Source organism: Tribolium madens, unplaced genomic scaffold (genome assembly GCF_015345945.1).
Source record: "Tribolium madens isolate multiple individuals breed KSU strain unplaced genomic scaffold, Tmad_KSU_1.1 Scaffold_71;HRSCAF=194;Tcas5.2_LG6, whole genome shotgun sequence".
Taxonomy (NCBI): domain Eukaryota; kingdom Metazoa; phylum Arthropoda; class Insecta; order Coleoptera; family Tenebrionidae; genus Tribolium; species Tribolium madens.
This window is the reverse complement of record NW_025401041.1, coordinates 8,525,428-8,539,150: the sequence shown is the minus strand read 5'-3', so window position 1 is coordinate 8,539,150 and position 13,723 is coordinate 8,525,428. Positions and strand designations below refer to the sequence as shown.

The 13,723-nt window shown below is 31.6% G+C and overlaps 4 protein-coding genes across 4 annotated transcripts in view; 3 read left to right on the top strand and 1 right to left on the bottom strand.

Moving 5' to 3' along the window:
• LOC123008536 overlaps window positions 1-3,909 on the bottom strand; it is a 17,259-nt gene extending 13,350 nt beyond the window's left edge. Inside the window, exon 1 of the mRNA XM_044404383.1 lies at window positions 3,722-3,909. The gene's annotated coding sequence lies outside the window, so the exon portion shown is untranslated. The remainder of the gene's footprint in view (window positions 1-3,721) is intronic.
• Window positions 3,910-4,185: 276 nt separating this feature from the next.
• On the top strand, window positions 4,186-10,019 carry LOC123009173 (mevalonate kinase). The gene is made up of 6 exons (XM_044405299.1): window positions 4,186-4,558; window positions 8,425-8,622; window positions 8,680-8,864; window positions 8,918-9,383; window positions 9,429-9,712; window positions 9,762-10,019. Exons 2-6 carry the CDS (start codon window positions 8,610-8,612, stop codon window positions 10,017-10,019), a joined length of 1,206 nt encoding a protein of 401 aa, XP_044261234.1. The 5' UTR covers window positions 4,186-4,558; window positions 8,425-8,609.
• LOC123008537 (dolichyl pyrophosphate Man9GlcNAc2 alpha-1,3-glucosyltransferase) lies at window positions 4,591-6,301 on the top strand. Its single transcript, XM_044404385.1, has one exon. The coding sequence runs from the start codon at window positions 4,635-4,637 to the stop codon at window positions 6,273-6,275; it is 1,641 nt and encodes a 546-aa protein (XP_044260320.1). The 5' UTR covers window positions 4,591-4,634; the 3' UTR covers window positions 6,276-6,301.
• A 1,657-nt stretch (window positions 10,020-11,676) lies between the features above and the next one.
• LOC123008634 (DNA-binding protein Ets97D) overlaps window positions 11,677-13,723 on the top strand; it is a 3,595-nt gene continuing 1,548 nt past the window's right edge. The window contains exons 1-3 of the mRNA XM_044404551.1: window positions 11,677-11,988; window positions 12,033-12,366; window positions 12,417-12,555. Of these exons, the coding sequence (XP_044260486.1) occupies window positions 11,897-11,988; window positions 12,033-12,366; window positions 12,417-12,555 (565 nt within the window). The 5' untranslated portion in view covers window positions 11,677-11,896. The remainder of the gene's footprint in view (window positions 11,989-12,032; window positions 12,367-12,416; window positions 12,556-13,723) is intronic.

Below are 13,723 nucleotides of genomic sequence, written 5' to 3'. Positions count from 1 at the left end.
GTTTTTAATTAAAATGACCAGAATTTGTTGGTAGTTGTCTCATTGTCTTTCTTGCAAACTACAATTATTTGAATTAATTATTTCAAGATAATTTCTAGTGAAAACGCTATTTTTTACATACCAATTTTTCGAGTGAGAGTGAATCACGATTTTAGAGAAGGTAAAATTAATTGAAACTTGTCGAAAATTTTTTCAGTGATTATCGTTTCACCTTGAATAAATCATCTTGTAAAAGTTTTACTTCATTGCTGTTGCAAATTTCGTATTAATATTTTTTTGTGTTTTCATAGTGTCGTTTCATAACGCCAACTGAACAATAGCTTAATACCCACGATTCTCATTGCAATAGCCATTGTTTAAATTTTAATTGCGTTAAATAACTTGCGAAATGAAGAATTAATAATCCGGAGATTTTGAAGATTCTTCATTTGAGTCGTCATCAAATTCTCGATTTCCTTGAGCGAAAAGGATGTTAAAAAACAATAAAACACTCAAATGTCAAATACTCTTTTTTATGCACGAGAACAAAAAAGTAGGAGGAGGCGTAATGATATTTACACTCCTTGGAGGAAATAATTTCTTGCGTTTTCTGTGATTTATTTCACTGAATACTTAATGATGTGAAGAAAGTGTCAAAAGTTAAGTACAAGGTGTTCAAAAAAGATTGTAAACCATTTAAGGACCAAAATAAACAAAAAAGGCTTCAAGTAACGGTTTCGAGGATATAAAAAATTAAAAGTTTTTTGAAATATTTATTTACAATTTGTTCAAAGTTCTAGTAAAAATTTATTATACAATCTATTTCTAACACCCTGTAGAATTAGATTTTTTGCAATATTTTTTCAGTAAAATTTCTCAGTGATATAATCTTAGCAACTTCCTTAATCAACAATCCGGAAGTATTTTGGTCAAGTTATCGCATTTTTATGTAATATTATTTATTACTTTACGACATAATTTTTGATCAAAGTGACCAGTGATTTTGAAATTGAGTTGGCAACACTGAGAAACACGTAAATTGGCAAGTCTCAAATTTCACAATATTCAAGTTAAGTTCAAAATCAGAGCTCACTTCGATGATAATTTTTATTTGTTTTTTTTTTAATTAAATAAGTAACAATTTTAAAAATTAAAAAACGAATTAATTTATTTCAACGTTTTTCTTTCCATCCCACTCTGTGACACAGTTAATAGATAAATGTTTTCTAATTTTGAAATGTCGTAGGTCTTTGGAATTTGATTTTCACCATTTTGATGGTAATGAGACCTCAAAAAATACATCAATTGATGAGCATGACCGGAAACGACGTCGAAACGTGACCCGGAAAAAAAATTCAGTGATTTTAATTAAATGTCATTGTTGGAATTGAACTGTAAAGGCGCCGTTTCAAGGAAATCGAGATTCTTTCAGCTGAAAATAGACACGAGTTGTTGCTTTTCAGCCTTTATCAGTTTCGTTATTTCCAAGTGTTTATTTTGTAGTATTGTACGAAAAACAAATATTTGAAATTCCGTTTAGATGATGGAAAATATTTGTAATCTTCTTCTATAACCGCTTATTAAGTATTCAAAACATGAATTTGCATTTAAAAACATTTTTTTCAGAGTGACCTCTGAGTTTGAAAAAAACACTGAGAAATATAAAAACAAAAAATTTTAATTAAAAATGTCGAAAGTTTCAAATGTGTATTTAATTGTTAACCCTTCTAAAACACTTTTCTAATAAAATTAAAATTGTGGAAAAAATTCGTAGGATATTCTGTCAAATAGGAGAACATTTTGTGCAATTTTGTACAATTTTGTTTTTTTACTTTTCCTTAATTCCCAAAAAATAGTCAATTTTTAACAATTTTTTCAATTCAAATTTTTGCATTTTGTTGAGCTATTTTGCAAATAATTATGTTTTTGACTTAAAAACGTTCTAAAACGCTCAAAAAATAAATAAATAACAAAACTTTAATAATTTTTTTGTTCTATTTTAGACAAAATTTTGTTAAATAATTGCGTTTTTACTTTAAAACGGTAAAAACATCCGAAAAAGGCAAAAAAGTGTTACATTTTTTACTTAATTTCATCATTTTGAAAAAATTGACGTTTCTGACTGAAAAACGTTTAAAAACTCCACAAAAAAGACAAATATGTGTTATTTTACTTTATTTGGTAATTTTTCTGCTTGTTTTTGGCAAAAAAAATGTATTTTTGACTTAAAACGTTTTAAAATGCTCAAAAAATGAATAAATAACACCAATTTGATAATTTGTTTTATTTTTGAGAAAATTGTGTTAAATAATTGTAATAATAATGTAATGTATCAATAACATCCGAAAAAGCAAAAAAGTGTCTCATTTTTGACGTGATTTCATGATTATGTTATTTTTCATAAAACATTCTGAAAAAATTGGCGCTTATGACTGAAAAACGTTTGATTAAATTTGCTGATTTTGCATGTAAAAACAATTTTTTTTGATCAGAGTGACCTTTGAGTCGGAAATTAAGTTGGCAACACTGAGGAATAAAAAACAAGAGAATTTTAATTAAAAATGTCGTAGTTTGAAACATGTATTATAATTGAGACATTCTACCGGGTGTATCGATTTATATTTTCACCCTTCTAAAACACTTTTCGAAAAAAATTAAAATTGTGAAAAAATTCGTAAGTCATTTTCTCAAATAGGAGAAGATTTTGTGCAATTTTGTACAGTTTGTTTTTTTACTTTTCCTTAATTCCCAAAAAATAGTCAATTTTTAACAATTTTTTCAATTTAAATTTTTGCATTTTGTTGAGCTATTTTGCAAATAATTATGTTTTTGACTTAAAAACGTTCTAAAACGCTCAAAAAATAAATAAATAACAAAAATTTAATAATTTTTTTGTTCTATTTTAGACAAAATTTTGTTAAATAATTGCGTTTTTACTTTAAAACGGTTAAAACATCCGAAAAAGGCAAAAAAGTGTTACATTTTTGACTTAATTTCATCATTTTTTATAAAGTATTCTGAAAAAATTGGCGTTTCTGACTGAAAAACGTTTAAAAACTCCACAAAAAAGACAAATATGTGTAATTTTGACTTTATTTAGTAATTTTTCTGCTTATTTTTGGCAAAAAAATTGTATTTTTGTCATTTTCTCAAATAGGCGAACATTTTTTGCAATGTTGTACAGTTTATTTTTTCTATTTTTGCTTAATTCCCAAAAAAAATTCAGATTTTAACAAGTTTTTAATTCAATTTTTTTTTCTAGTCAGGTCGGATAGGTCATTTAGTGTAGTATATCACCAGTTTCAATTTTTTTTTAGTTAGATAGAGGTGTGTATAAAATTTGAGACACTTTATATAATTAAAAAAAACTAATTTGAGCAAAAAAACACTAATTTTTGATAAATTTAATAATTAGTTAAACACACGTCACTTGTGATTAGAAAAATATCTTGTAATTAGTTTAGAAAACAAACAAACAAACAAACAAATGAGTGAAACCTTCAGAGCGTGCTTCTTGCCTTTTCATCGTTTTAAGATAAAATCAAGGCGAAATAAACCGTAAACACTCTCAAAAAATAGAAATCCATCATTTCCTACAAAATCGTGATAACGTTTAATTTATCTTTAATGACCATCATCCAACACACCGGAAACTCATACGCGATTTTTTCATCCAAAGTTCAATTTACTTTCATCATCCACTAATTACCATCAAAAAAGACGCCACCCCCACCCCACTTACCACAAGCCCGGAAATCCGTGAAAATCACAACTAAATCACGTCAAACATCACAATTTCCCCGGAAACACCGCCACCAAAGCCACAATTTCCACGAAAATGCTTGTTTTTCACGCAGATGGAGACTGTTGTTTGTTACAATCACCATCACCGTCTGAATTCAACAGGTATGTCGAGTTGGCTGTGGCAGGTGTAGTCCGGTTTGGTGGCTCCGGGGTCCGGGAGCGGCAATGGAGATGGGGGCACGGACTAGGCGAATTTGTGATGGAAGGTCAATGGTTTGTGGGGCGGCGGAGGAGGAAAAACAACACACAATCAAGCCCAAGCTAATTTAATTAATTAATTTTATAATTACAAGTGGGAAACTAACAAAACTAATTACAATCTTGGTAAATTCAATTACAGAAATCTGTAATAGCGCATACTTTAACTGTTTTTAAATCACAAAATTTTACATTAAAAGTGGGTCTGTGACGCATTTATTTGCTACCACGCATTAATTTGTAATTAATCGTGATAAATAAAATAAATTAGTTTGACTAAATACAGGTTACTGTAATCCGGTTGGTAAAACAGGTTTCGTGTAGCGAAGAAATTCGTTTTAAAAAGTAACCAAAAATAGTAAGTGTTGTTGTTTCTTTCCGTTAAAGTCATTGTGTTAGTTTGTGTCCCAAAACCGGTGAAAATAGCCCCAATTTCATGCCCAGACTGTCATCTGTCAAAATAAAACCGTTGAACGGATTATCCCGTTTCTTGGCCCAATTTACCGTTGAAATGCCCCAATACACCTCTGACCACATCCGTACGAAACTCCTGAAAGAACTGGACGCTTCTCACGTGGTAAGTTTTTAATTTAATTTAATTTTTGTTGTTTTTTCAATCTGTCAAAAAGTCACCCTAACCTCAAACTTAAAACATGTTCGGTGTGAAAATCAGTTGCGAAGTGTGGTTGGTGATCCTGGGGGCTCTTGTGGCTGTCCTATTACGTGCATGTACCACATTGCACCCCTATTCGGGGGAGGGTAGCCCCCCGATGTACGGCGATTACGAGGCACAACGCCATTGGATGGAAGTAACGACGAATTTGGGGCCCACCGAGTGGTACAAGAACAGTACTGATAATGATTTGTTGTATTGGGGGCTGGATTACCCCCCACTCACCGCCTACCATATGTTTATTTGTGGGAAAATCGCAAATTTTTTTAATGGAAATTGGACGAAATTGCACGATTCGAGGGGCTTCGAGAGTGAACAACACAAGATTTTCATGCGGTATACAGTCCTGGGGGCTGATATCGTGTTATACATCCCGGGACTTATTTTCTATTTTTATGCAATGGAGGGTCAAAGTGGGGACAAGAAAACCAGGCCTTTGTCGGCCTCCTTAGCCACCATTTTGGGGCTATTGTACCCCGGGATCATCCTCATCGACCACGGACACTTCCAGTATAATTGCGTGTCTTTGGGACTCCTCATTTTCGCCACAACTTGTCTCCTACTCGATTGTAATATTATCGCCGCCATTTTGTTTTGTGGTGCCCTTAATTACAAACAGATGGAGCTATACCATGCACTGCCATTTTTCATGTACATGTTAAGTTCATGTGTACCAAAACCGGGCCAAAATCTTGCATCGAGTCTCATCAAGTTGGCACAAATCGCAATGACAGTTCTAACGTCATTTGTCATTTTTTGGGCGCCATTTTTGTTCGATTTTATCCCAGTTTTGCAACGTTTATTTCCGTTGAATCGTGGCGTTTTTGAGGATAAAGTTTCGAATTTTTGGTGTGTGTTAAATGTTTTTTACAAATTACGTTTGAAATTTTCTAATTACGAAATGATGCGTATTTGTTTATTTGCGACCATTTCAATGGTTTTTCCCTCAAGTGTTGATTTGTTTTTGCGTCCAAGTCGTAAAAAGTTTGTTTTGTCGTTGATTAATTCATCGTTGGCGTTTTTTTTGTTTAGTTATCAAGTGCACGAGAAGAGTATTTTATTGGTTGGTATTCCTGTCGTGCTGTATTTCCCCCAGAAACCGTTTGTTTGTTTTTGGTTTTTGTGTGTTTCTGTTTTTAGTATGTTGCCGTTGTTGTACAAAGATGGCTTGATTATTGCGACTATTGCTCTTATGCTTTTTTATGTTATTTCTTTTCGGGTTTCAATAGAGCATTTTTATCGAAGTTCCTTAAATGCTAGTGATGGTTTAGCGGAATATTATCGAAGTCTTTTGCATGTTTTGCTAGATATTGAATATAAACAAGCAACACAAATCGATATTTTGAAATTAACTTACAAACAAATTGTGAAAAATAAAGAAACGTTGAAAAATTTGGCGTTTCATGTGGTTTTGGTTACGTCACTGATTGGGTGTTTAGTTCTCTCGTTTGCTCTTTTGGTGTTTGAACCACCGGAACGGTATCCTGATTTGTTCCCACTTTTGATTTCTGGTTATTCAGCTTTGCATTTCTTTGGTTTTTTTATTTATTTTAATATCAAACAGTTGCAAATACCGCAAGAGTTCGATGCGATTAAAAATGTTAAAATTAAGTCGTCTTAAGTGTAAATAAACGTTAATTTGGGGAATTTTGGTTTTATTTCTCACTTAATCACCAGTTTTTTCCCTAAAAACGTGCTTAACTGCTTGAAAAAGGGGACGTTTTGACCAATTTAGTAATTTTTTCGTTTATTTTTAACATTTTGTGTTTCTACGCAATGTAAACCAACTGATAAATACTATTTTGACCTATTTTTATTGAATTTTTTTTTACTTTTTTTTGGTATTATTTCGAATTGGTTTGTCAAAATTTTGATAAATAATTGAATTTCTTGCTGAAAAACGCTCGAAAATGCAAGAACGTTGTCATTTTCGTCGTAATTAGATTGTTTTTTGGTTCAAGAAAACAACCTCGAAAAAAATTGAGTTTTTCCTTCAGAAACGTACTTAAAAACTCAAAAAGTTAAAAAACAACAGGATATTCTCTTAATTTAGTAATTTTTCAAACTTATTTTTGATAAAATTTTGCGAAATAATTGTGTTTTTGACTTAAAAACGTTCTGAAACGCTCAAAAAATGAATAAACAGCATCAAATTGATAATTTTGTGTGTTATTTTTGATAAAAGTTTGTTAAATAATTGCGTTTCTACTTTAAAATATGTTAAAACATCCGAGAAAGGCGAAAGGACATTTTTGACATGATTTTTGAATTTTATTTGAAACATTCTGAAAAATTGATTTTGGACTGAAAAACGTTTGAAAATTCCACAAAAAAGGCAAATTTGTGTTATTTTGACTTAATTTGGTGATATTTTCAGCTTGTTTTTGTCATTTTTTGCTGAAAAACATGCTGAAATGACCCAAAAAAAGTAAAAATGGTCTCATTTTCGACCTAATTTCATGACTTTTGTGTCTGTTTAGCAAAATTTCAGAAAAAAATTGAGTACTTTATAAATATGCTTAATGTAATTTCAAAAATGATAAAAATAACATTATTTTTTGTATTGTTTTTAACAAAATTTTGCGAAATTATTGCGTGTCTTTCTGAGAAAGGTTTTGAAAATCCCCGAAAAAGGCAAATATTCCGTTATTTGGACCTAACTTAGTGATTTTTTTCAGCTTATTTGCGAAATAATTGCATTTTATTCTAAAAAACGTGCTAAAGAGCAAAAATTGTCTCATTTTTGACCTAATTTGATGTTTTTTTTCTTGTTTAGTGAAATTTCAAAAAAAAATTGAGTTTTTTATTCATAAAAGTGCTTAAACTCTTAAAAATGACAAAACATCAAAAGAATTTATGTATAGTTTTTAACGAATTTTACGAAATTTTTGTGTTTTTACGCTAAAAAAACCTTTGAAAACTTCCTAAAAAGGCAAAAAAGTGTCTCATTTTTGACTTACTTTTATGATTTTTTATGAAACATTCTGAAAAAATTGTCACAAAGGCAAATAGTTATGTGTTATTTTGACTTAATTTGGTGATTTTTTCGTCAAAATAATTGCATTTTTTGTTGAAAAACATGATGAAATGAGCGAAAAAAGCAAAAATTGTCTTATTTTCGAACTAATTTCATGACTTTTGTATCTGTTAGGTAAAATTTCAAAAAAAAAAAACTGTTTTTAGTTCATACCTAAATGTGCGTAATTTTAAAATGACAAAAATAACACTAATCTGCTGGTTTTTGTACTATTTTTAACAAAATTTTGCAGTATTATTACGTTTCTACCTTAAAAACATTTTGAAAACTCCCGAAAAAGGCAAATATTTCGTGATTGGGACCTAATTTTTTATTTTTGACGAAATTTTGCAAAATAATTGCAAGTTTTTCCTAAAAAAATGCTAAAAAGCAAAAGTTGTCTCATTTTCGACCTAATTTAATGATTTTTTTCCTAATTAGCAAAATTTCAGAAAAAAATGTGTTTCTAAACACTCAAAAATGATGAAACAACATCAAAAGGATAATTTGTGTCTTGCTTTTAACAAAATTTACAAAAAAAAAAGGCAAAAAAATCGTCATTTGGACCTAATTTAGTAATTTTTTTGTCTCAATTTAGCGAAATTTTGCGTTTTTTGATTAGAGAAAAACACGTTTAAAATTTTGAACAATTGAACCTTTCCAAATTGGCAAAAAGTCAGCACTATGTGTGAAAAGCCAAAGAAAAGTGTTATTTTTAGTTACTGAACTCTCCACCTTTGACCCTTTTCTCTAGGAAGTCATCGACGAATCCGACGGCTGCGGAGGCAAATTCTCGTGCGTCATCGTCTCCGAAAAGTTCCGCGGCAAACCACTCCTCCAAAGACACCGTTTGGTGAATTCAGTGCTTCAAGAAGAACTCAAATCAATTCACGCATTCTCACAGAAAACTTTCACACCGGAACAGTGGAAAGAACAATAATGGCATCACTCCGTTAGTAGTACACGAAATTATACATTTTTTCTACAACTTGTGTGTTTTTTTTTACAGGAATCTGTATTTCCGCACCTGGTAAAGTGATTTTGCACGGTGAACATTCAGTAGTTTATGATAAGTTGGCTTTGGCGGCTAGTTTAGGTCTAAGGACGCGATTGGAGTTTTGCGAATTTGAGGAGGGGGAGGGAGGGGAGGTGGAGTTTTGTGACCTTGGAATCTCACATTGTTACAATTTCAAGGTTATTTATTTATTTTTAATTGAGTTTGTTTTTTTTTTAATTGAAATAATTAGGACATCCACCAACTTCTTGCCACACCAATCCCATTGACGAAACCCCCCGCCTACTACAATTTAAGCCATCCGGAATTTTTAAGTCATGAGGAAGTCGTCAAAATTATCGAAACTTTTGTCAGTGTGAAGTTTCAGGAGCCTAAACAACGTCAAGCTTTAATTTCATTTTTTTATTTATTTTGGACAATTTTGGGAAGTACCGATTCGGTTTTGAAACGATTCAAATTAACACTACGTTCGGATTTGACAGTGGGGGCCGGAACCGGAAGTTCGGCCTCTTTTGCCGTCACAATTGCAGCTTTTCTTCTCCAATTTATCAAAATCAAAAAATTTGAATCGAAATTTTTCTACAAAACTATTACAGAGTTGAATTTAGAAAATTTGAACGGTTTTGATCAAGTCGAGCTGGATTTGGTGTCCAAATGGGCGTTTCAAAGCGAGAGAATCATCCACGGAACACCATCAGGTATTTTGAAAAAAAAAAAATTACAGATTTCTGTAATTTTGACAGGAGTGGACAACACAATTTGCACCTTTGGTGGTCTAGTCTCATTCCGTAAAAGCACAACCCCTCATCTCATTCAACTGTCATCAAAACTCACCCTTATTTTGATCAACACCAACACCCCACGTGACACCAAACACTTGGTCGGTAAAGTAGCGTCCAAACGTGTCAAATACCGGCCAATAATCGACGCCATTTTGGACGCCATGGACCAAACAACAATCAAGGCACTTGATTATCTTCAAAAAATCGATAATTCAGATGTTTTGGAATTATATGAAGCATTGGGGGTGGGTTTTTTTGGGGACGTTGAAAAAAATTTGACTTTGTTTTATCCAGGAATTGGTTGATGTCAACCAGAATCTTTTGCGTTGTTTGGGAGTGTCACATCCGAGATTGGACGAGGCGTGTGAGACATTAGCCGAGTTTGGGCTACATGGGAAATTGACAGGGGCGGGGGGTGGTGGGTGTGCGATTTGTGTGGTACCACCCTATGGTCAGGAAAGAGTCGACGAGGTTATAGCCGAGCTGAAAAAGAAGGGGTTTGGGGCGGTTTTTACAGATTTGGGGGGGTACGGGGTGAGGGTTGATCAATAAAGTGTCAAAAAAAGTGTTTTTTTTTATTCCTTTCAAAATGATTTAATTTATTACATTTGACGTCCCGTGTATCGATTTTTGCAGCTTATTAAAAGGGCATTTGACTGTAAAAAATGGTTGGGTTACAATGGCTTTTTAGGGCTGTAATGAATCTTTTTGTTTTCTGAAAATTCGTTAAAAATACAAATTTTATTTTTTTCAAGTGTCATCCCGTGTATCGATTTTCTCTATCTTTGCAGAAAATGAAGCTTATGAAAAGGGCATTTGACTGTAAAAAAAATGGTGGTGTTACAATGGCTTTTTAGGGCTGTAATGAATTTTTTTCGTTTTCTCAAAATTCGTTAATAATACAAACTTAATTTTTTTAAACTGTCATCCCGTTTATCGATTTTTTTTATTTTTGCAGAAAATGAAGCTTATTAAAAGGACATTTGACTGTAAAAAAATCGTAGGGTTACAATGGCTTTTTAGGGCTGTAATGGATTTTTTTCGTTTTCTCAAAATGCGTTAATAGTACAAACTTTATTTTTTTCAAGTGTCTTCCCGTGCATTAATTTTTTTCATTTTTGCAGAAAATGAAGCCTATTAAAAGGTAGGATTACAATGGCTTTTTAGGGCCGTAATGATTTTTTTTTCGTTTTTTCAAAATTCGATAATAATTCAAACTTTATTTTTTTCAAGTGTCATCCCGTGTATCGATTTTTTTCATTTTTACCGAAAATGTAGATTATTAAAAGGGCATTTGAATGTGAAAAAATGCTGGGGTTACAATGGCTTTTTAGGACTCTAATGATTTTTTTTTCGTTTTTTCTAAATTCGATAATAATTCAAACTTTATTTTTTTCAAGTGTCATCCCGTGTATCGATTTTTTTCATTTTTCCAGAAAATGAAGCTTATTAAAAGGGCATTTGACTGTAAAAAATGGTAGAGTTACAATGGCTTTTTAGGGCTCTAATGAATTTTTTTCGTTTTCTCAAAACTTGTTAATAATACAAACTTTATTTTTTTCAAGTGTCTTCCTGTGTATTGATTTTTTTCATTTTTGCAAAAAATGAAGCTTATTAAAAGGGCATTTGACTGTAAAAGAATGGTAGGGTTACAATAGCTTTTTAGGGCTGTAATGAATTTTTTTCGTTTATTCAAAATTTGTTAATAATACAAACTTTATTTTTTTCAAGTGTCATCCCGTGTATCGATTTTTTTCATTTTTGCAGAAAATGAAGTTTGGTAAAAGGGCATTTGACTGAAAAAAAATGTGGCTTTTTATGGCCGTAATGAATTTTTTTCGTTTTCTCAAAATTCGTTACTAATACAAACTTTATTTTTTTCAAGTGTCATCCCGTGTATCGATTTTTTTCATTTTTGCCGAAAATGTAGATTATTAAAAGGGCATTTGACTGTAAAAAAATGGTAGGGATACAATGGCTTTTTAGAACTGTAATGATTTTTTTTCGTTTTCTCAAAATTCGTTAATAATACAATGTATCGATTTTTTCTATTTTTTCAGAAAATGAAGCTTATTTAAAGGGCATTTGACTGTATACTCTTTTTCATATCAATGTGCATCAAGTAGGTTGTAGAAGTCTAAATGCATCTTTAATTTAAAGGCCGATTCACACAAAAAGTGTCATTAATGTCATTCAGAACAAATTTAATCACATTAATAATGACAAATACGTTTTTTATTTTAATTATTGGTTATTTTTTGCTACCTCAAAAACTGGGGTACAGATATTTATTTGAGAAAATATTTTTTAGAGAAGATTTAGATAATTTTCGCAGGGTCGCCACCTTAAAATGATCCCTCTCAACGACTACTTTGATGCACAAGTCAAACTTGACAGATGACAAATGACATTTAAAAAAAACATAAACAATGTCAGAGAAGCCAAAAGTGCAAACATTTATCTTAACCCAGAACGAATTCGGCCAAAAAGTCTATAAATCTCAAACCGACAAGTCGAAAAGGTGAGAGTACATTTAATAGTAGCCTAACCTAACCTCACTTCCAGCTTTGTGATTGACGATGAGGGCAATATGGTGCCCTCTCAAGGCATCAATTTGGAGTCTCCGGGTGTCATAAGTGACGATTTCGAGGAAATGACAACCGATGACGATTCGGTTCATTTAGGAATGATCAGTTCGCTCGAAAGTGCGAGCGATTTTGACGATCATTTGATGCAGGAATTGGATTCGGATTTGATGAACGTCGAAGACACACATTCGAGTCTCATAATGCAACATATGGACATCCAGGAGCCCCTCCTCAAACTGCGACAGTTGTTGGAACAAAGACTGGGCTTGAGTCTCGCCGACTATTCGTTTTATTTGCAAGGGGCCCAAATGGTGTGATTATTTGACAATTAATCGAATTTCCCACAATCGCTGTTTTTCAGTTGGAAAATGATAAAAATCTAGTCGAGCAATGTGTCCAAGGCCAAGGTTTGGTCCAAATCAACGTCCAATTACAAGCGAATTTGAGACGAATTAATATTTTGGACGTCCTCAAGCCGGCTGAGGACTACATCCATGTCGGTAAGTTAGCACTCTTTATTACCATAAGCAGTGATGCCAGATGGGGTCAAGCGCTTGTCCCTAGATTGTCGAGTCAAAATTCCCTAAAGAAAACTACTTTTTTTTATAAATGAATTTTATTGAAACAAAGCAACGTAAAATTGAGTTTTTCCTTCAGCAACATACTTAAACATTCAAAAAGTTAGGAAAACAAACAGGGTTTCCTCTTAATTTAGTAATTTTTTAACTTATTTTTGATGAAATTTGCGTTTTTGACTTAAAAACGTTCTGAAACGCTCAAAAAATGAATGAATAACATCAAATTGATATTTTTTGTGTGTTATTCTTGTCAAAATTTTGTTAAATAATTGCGTTTCTACTTTAAAACGTGTTAAAACATCCGAGAAAGGTGAAAAAATGTCTCATTTTTGACTTAATTTCATGATTTTCGAATTATGAAACGTTTTTTTTTATATGAAACGTTCTGAAAAAAATGTCGTTTCTGACTGAAAAACGTTTGAAAATCTCACATTTTTCAGCTTGTTTTTGGGCAAAATAATTGCATTTTTTACTGAAAAACATGCTGAAATAACGTCTCATTTTCGATCAAATTTTATAATTTTTGTGTCTGTTTAGCAAAATTTCAGAAAAAATTTGAGTTTCGCGTTCATAAACGTGCTTAAACTCTTAAAAATGACAAAAAAACATCAAAAGAATAATTTTTGTATAGCTTTTAACGAAATTTTACGAAATCATCGTGTTTTTAGTTTGAAAAACGTTTGAAAACTTTCTAAAAAGTGTCTCATTTTTGAGATGTTTTTATTTTTTATGAAACATTCTGAAAAAATTGTCGTTTCTGACTGGAAAACGTTTGAAAATTTCACAAACAAAGGCAAATATATGTTAATTTTACTTAATTTGGTGATAATTGCATTTTTTGCTGAAAAACATGCTGAAATGAGCGAAAAAAAGCCAAAATTGTCTCATTTTGGACCCAATTTCATAATTTTTGTGTTTGTTTAGCAAGATTTCGAAAAAAAATTAGTTTCTTGTTCATAAACGTGCTTAAACTCCCAAAAATTACAAAACAACACCAAAAGAATAATTTATGTATTGTTTTTAACGAAATTATTGCGTTTTTACTCTGAAAAACGTTTGAAAACGTTCGAAAAAGCAAAAAAGTGTCTCA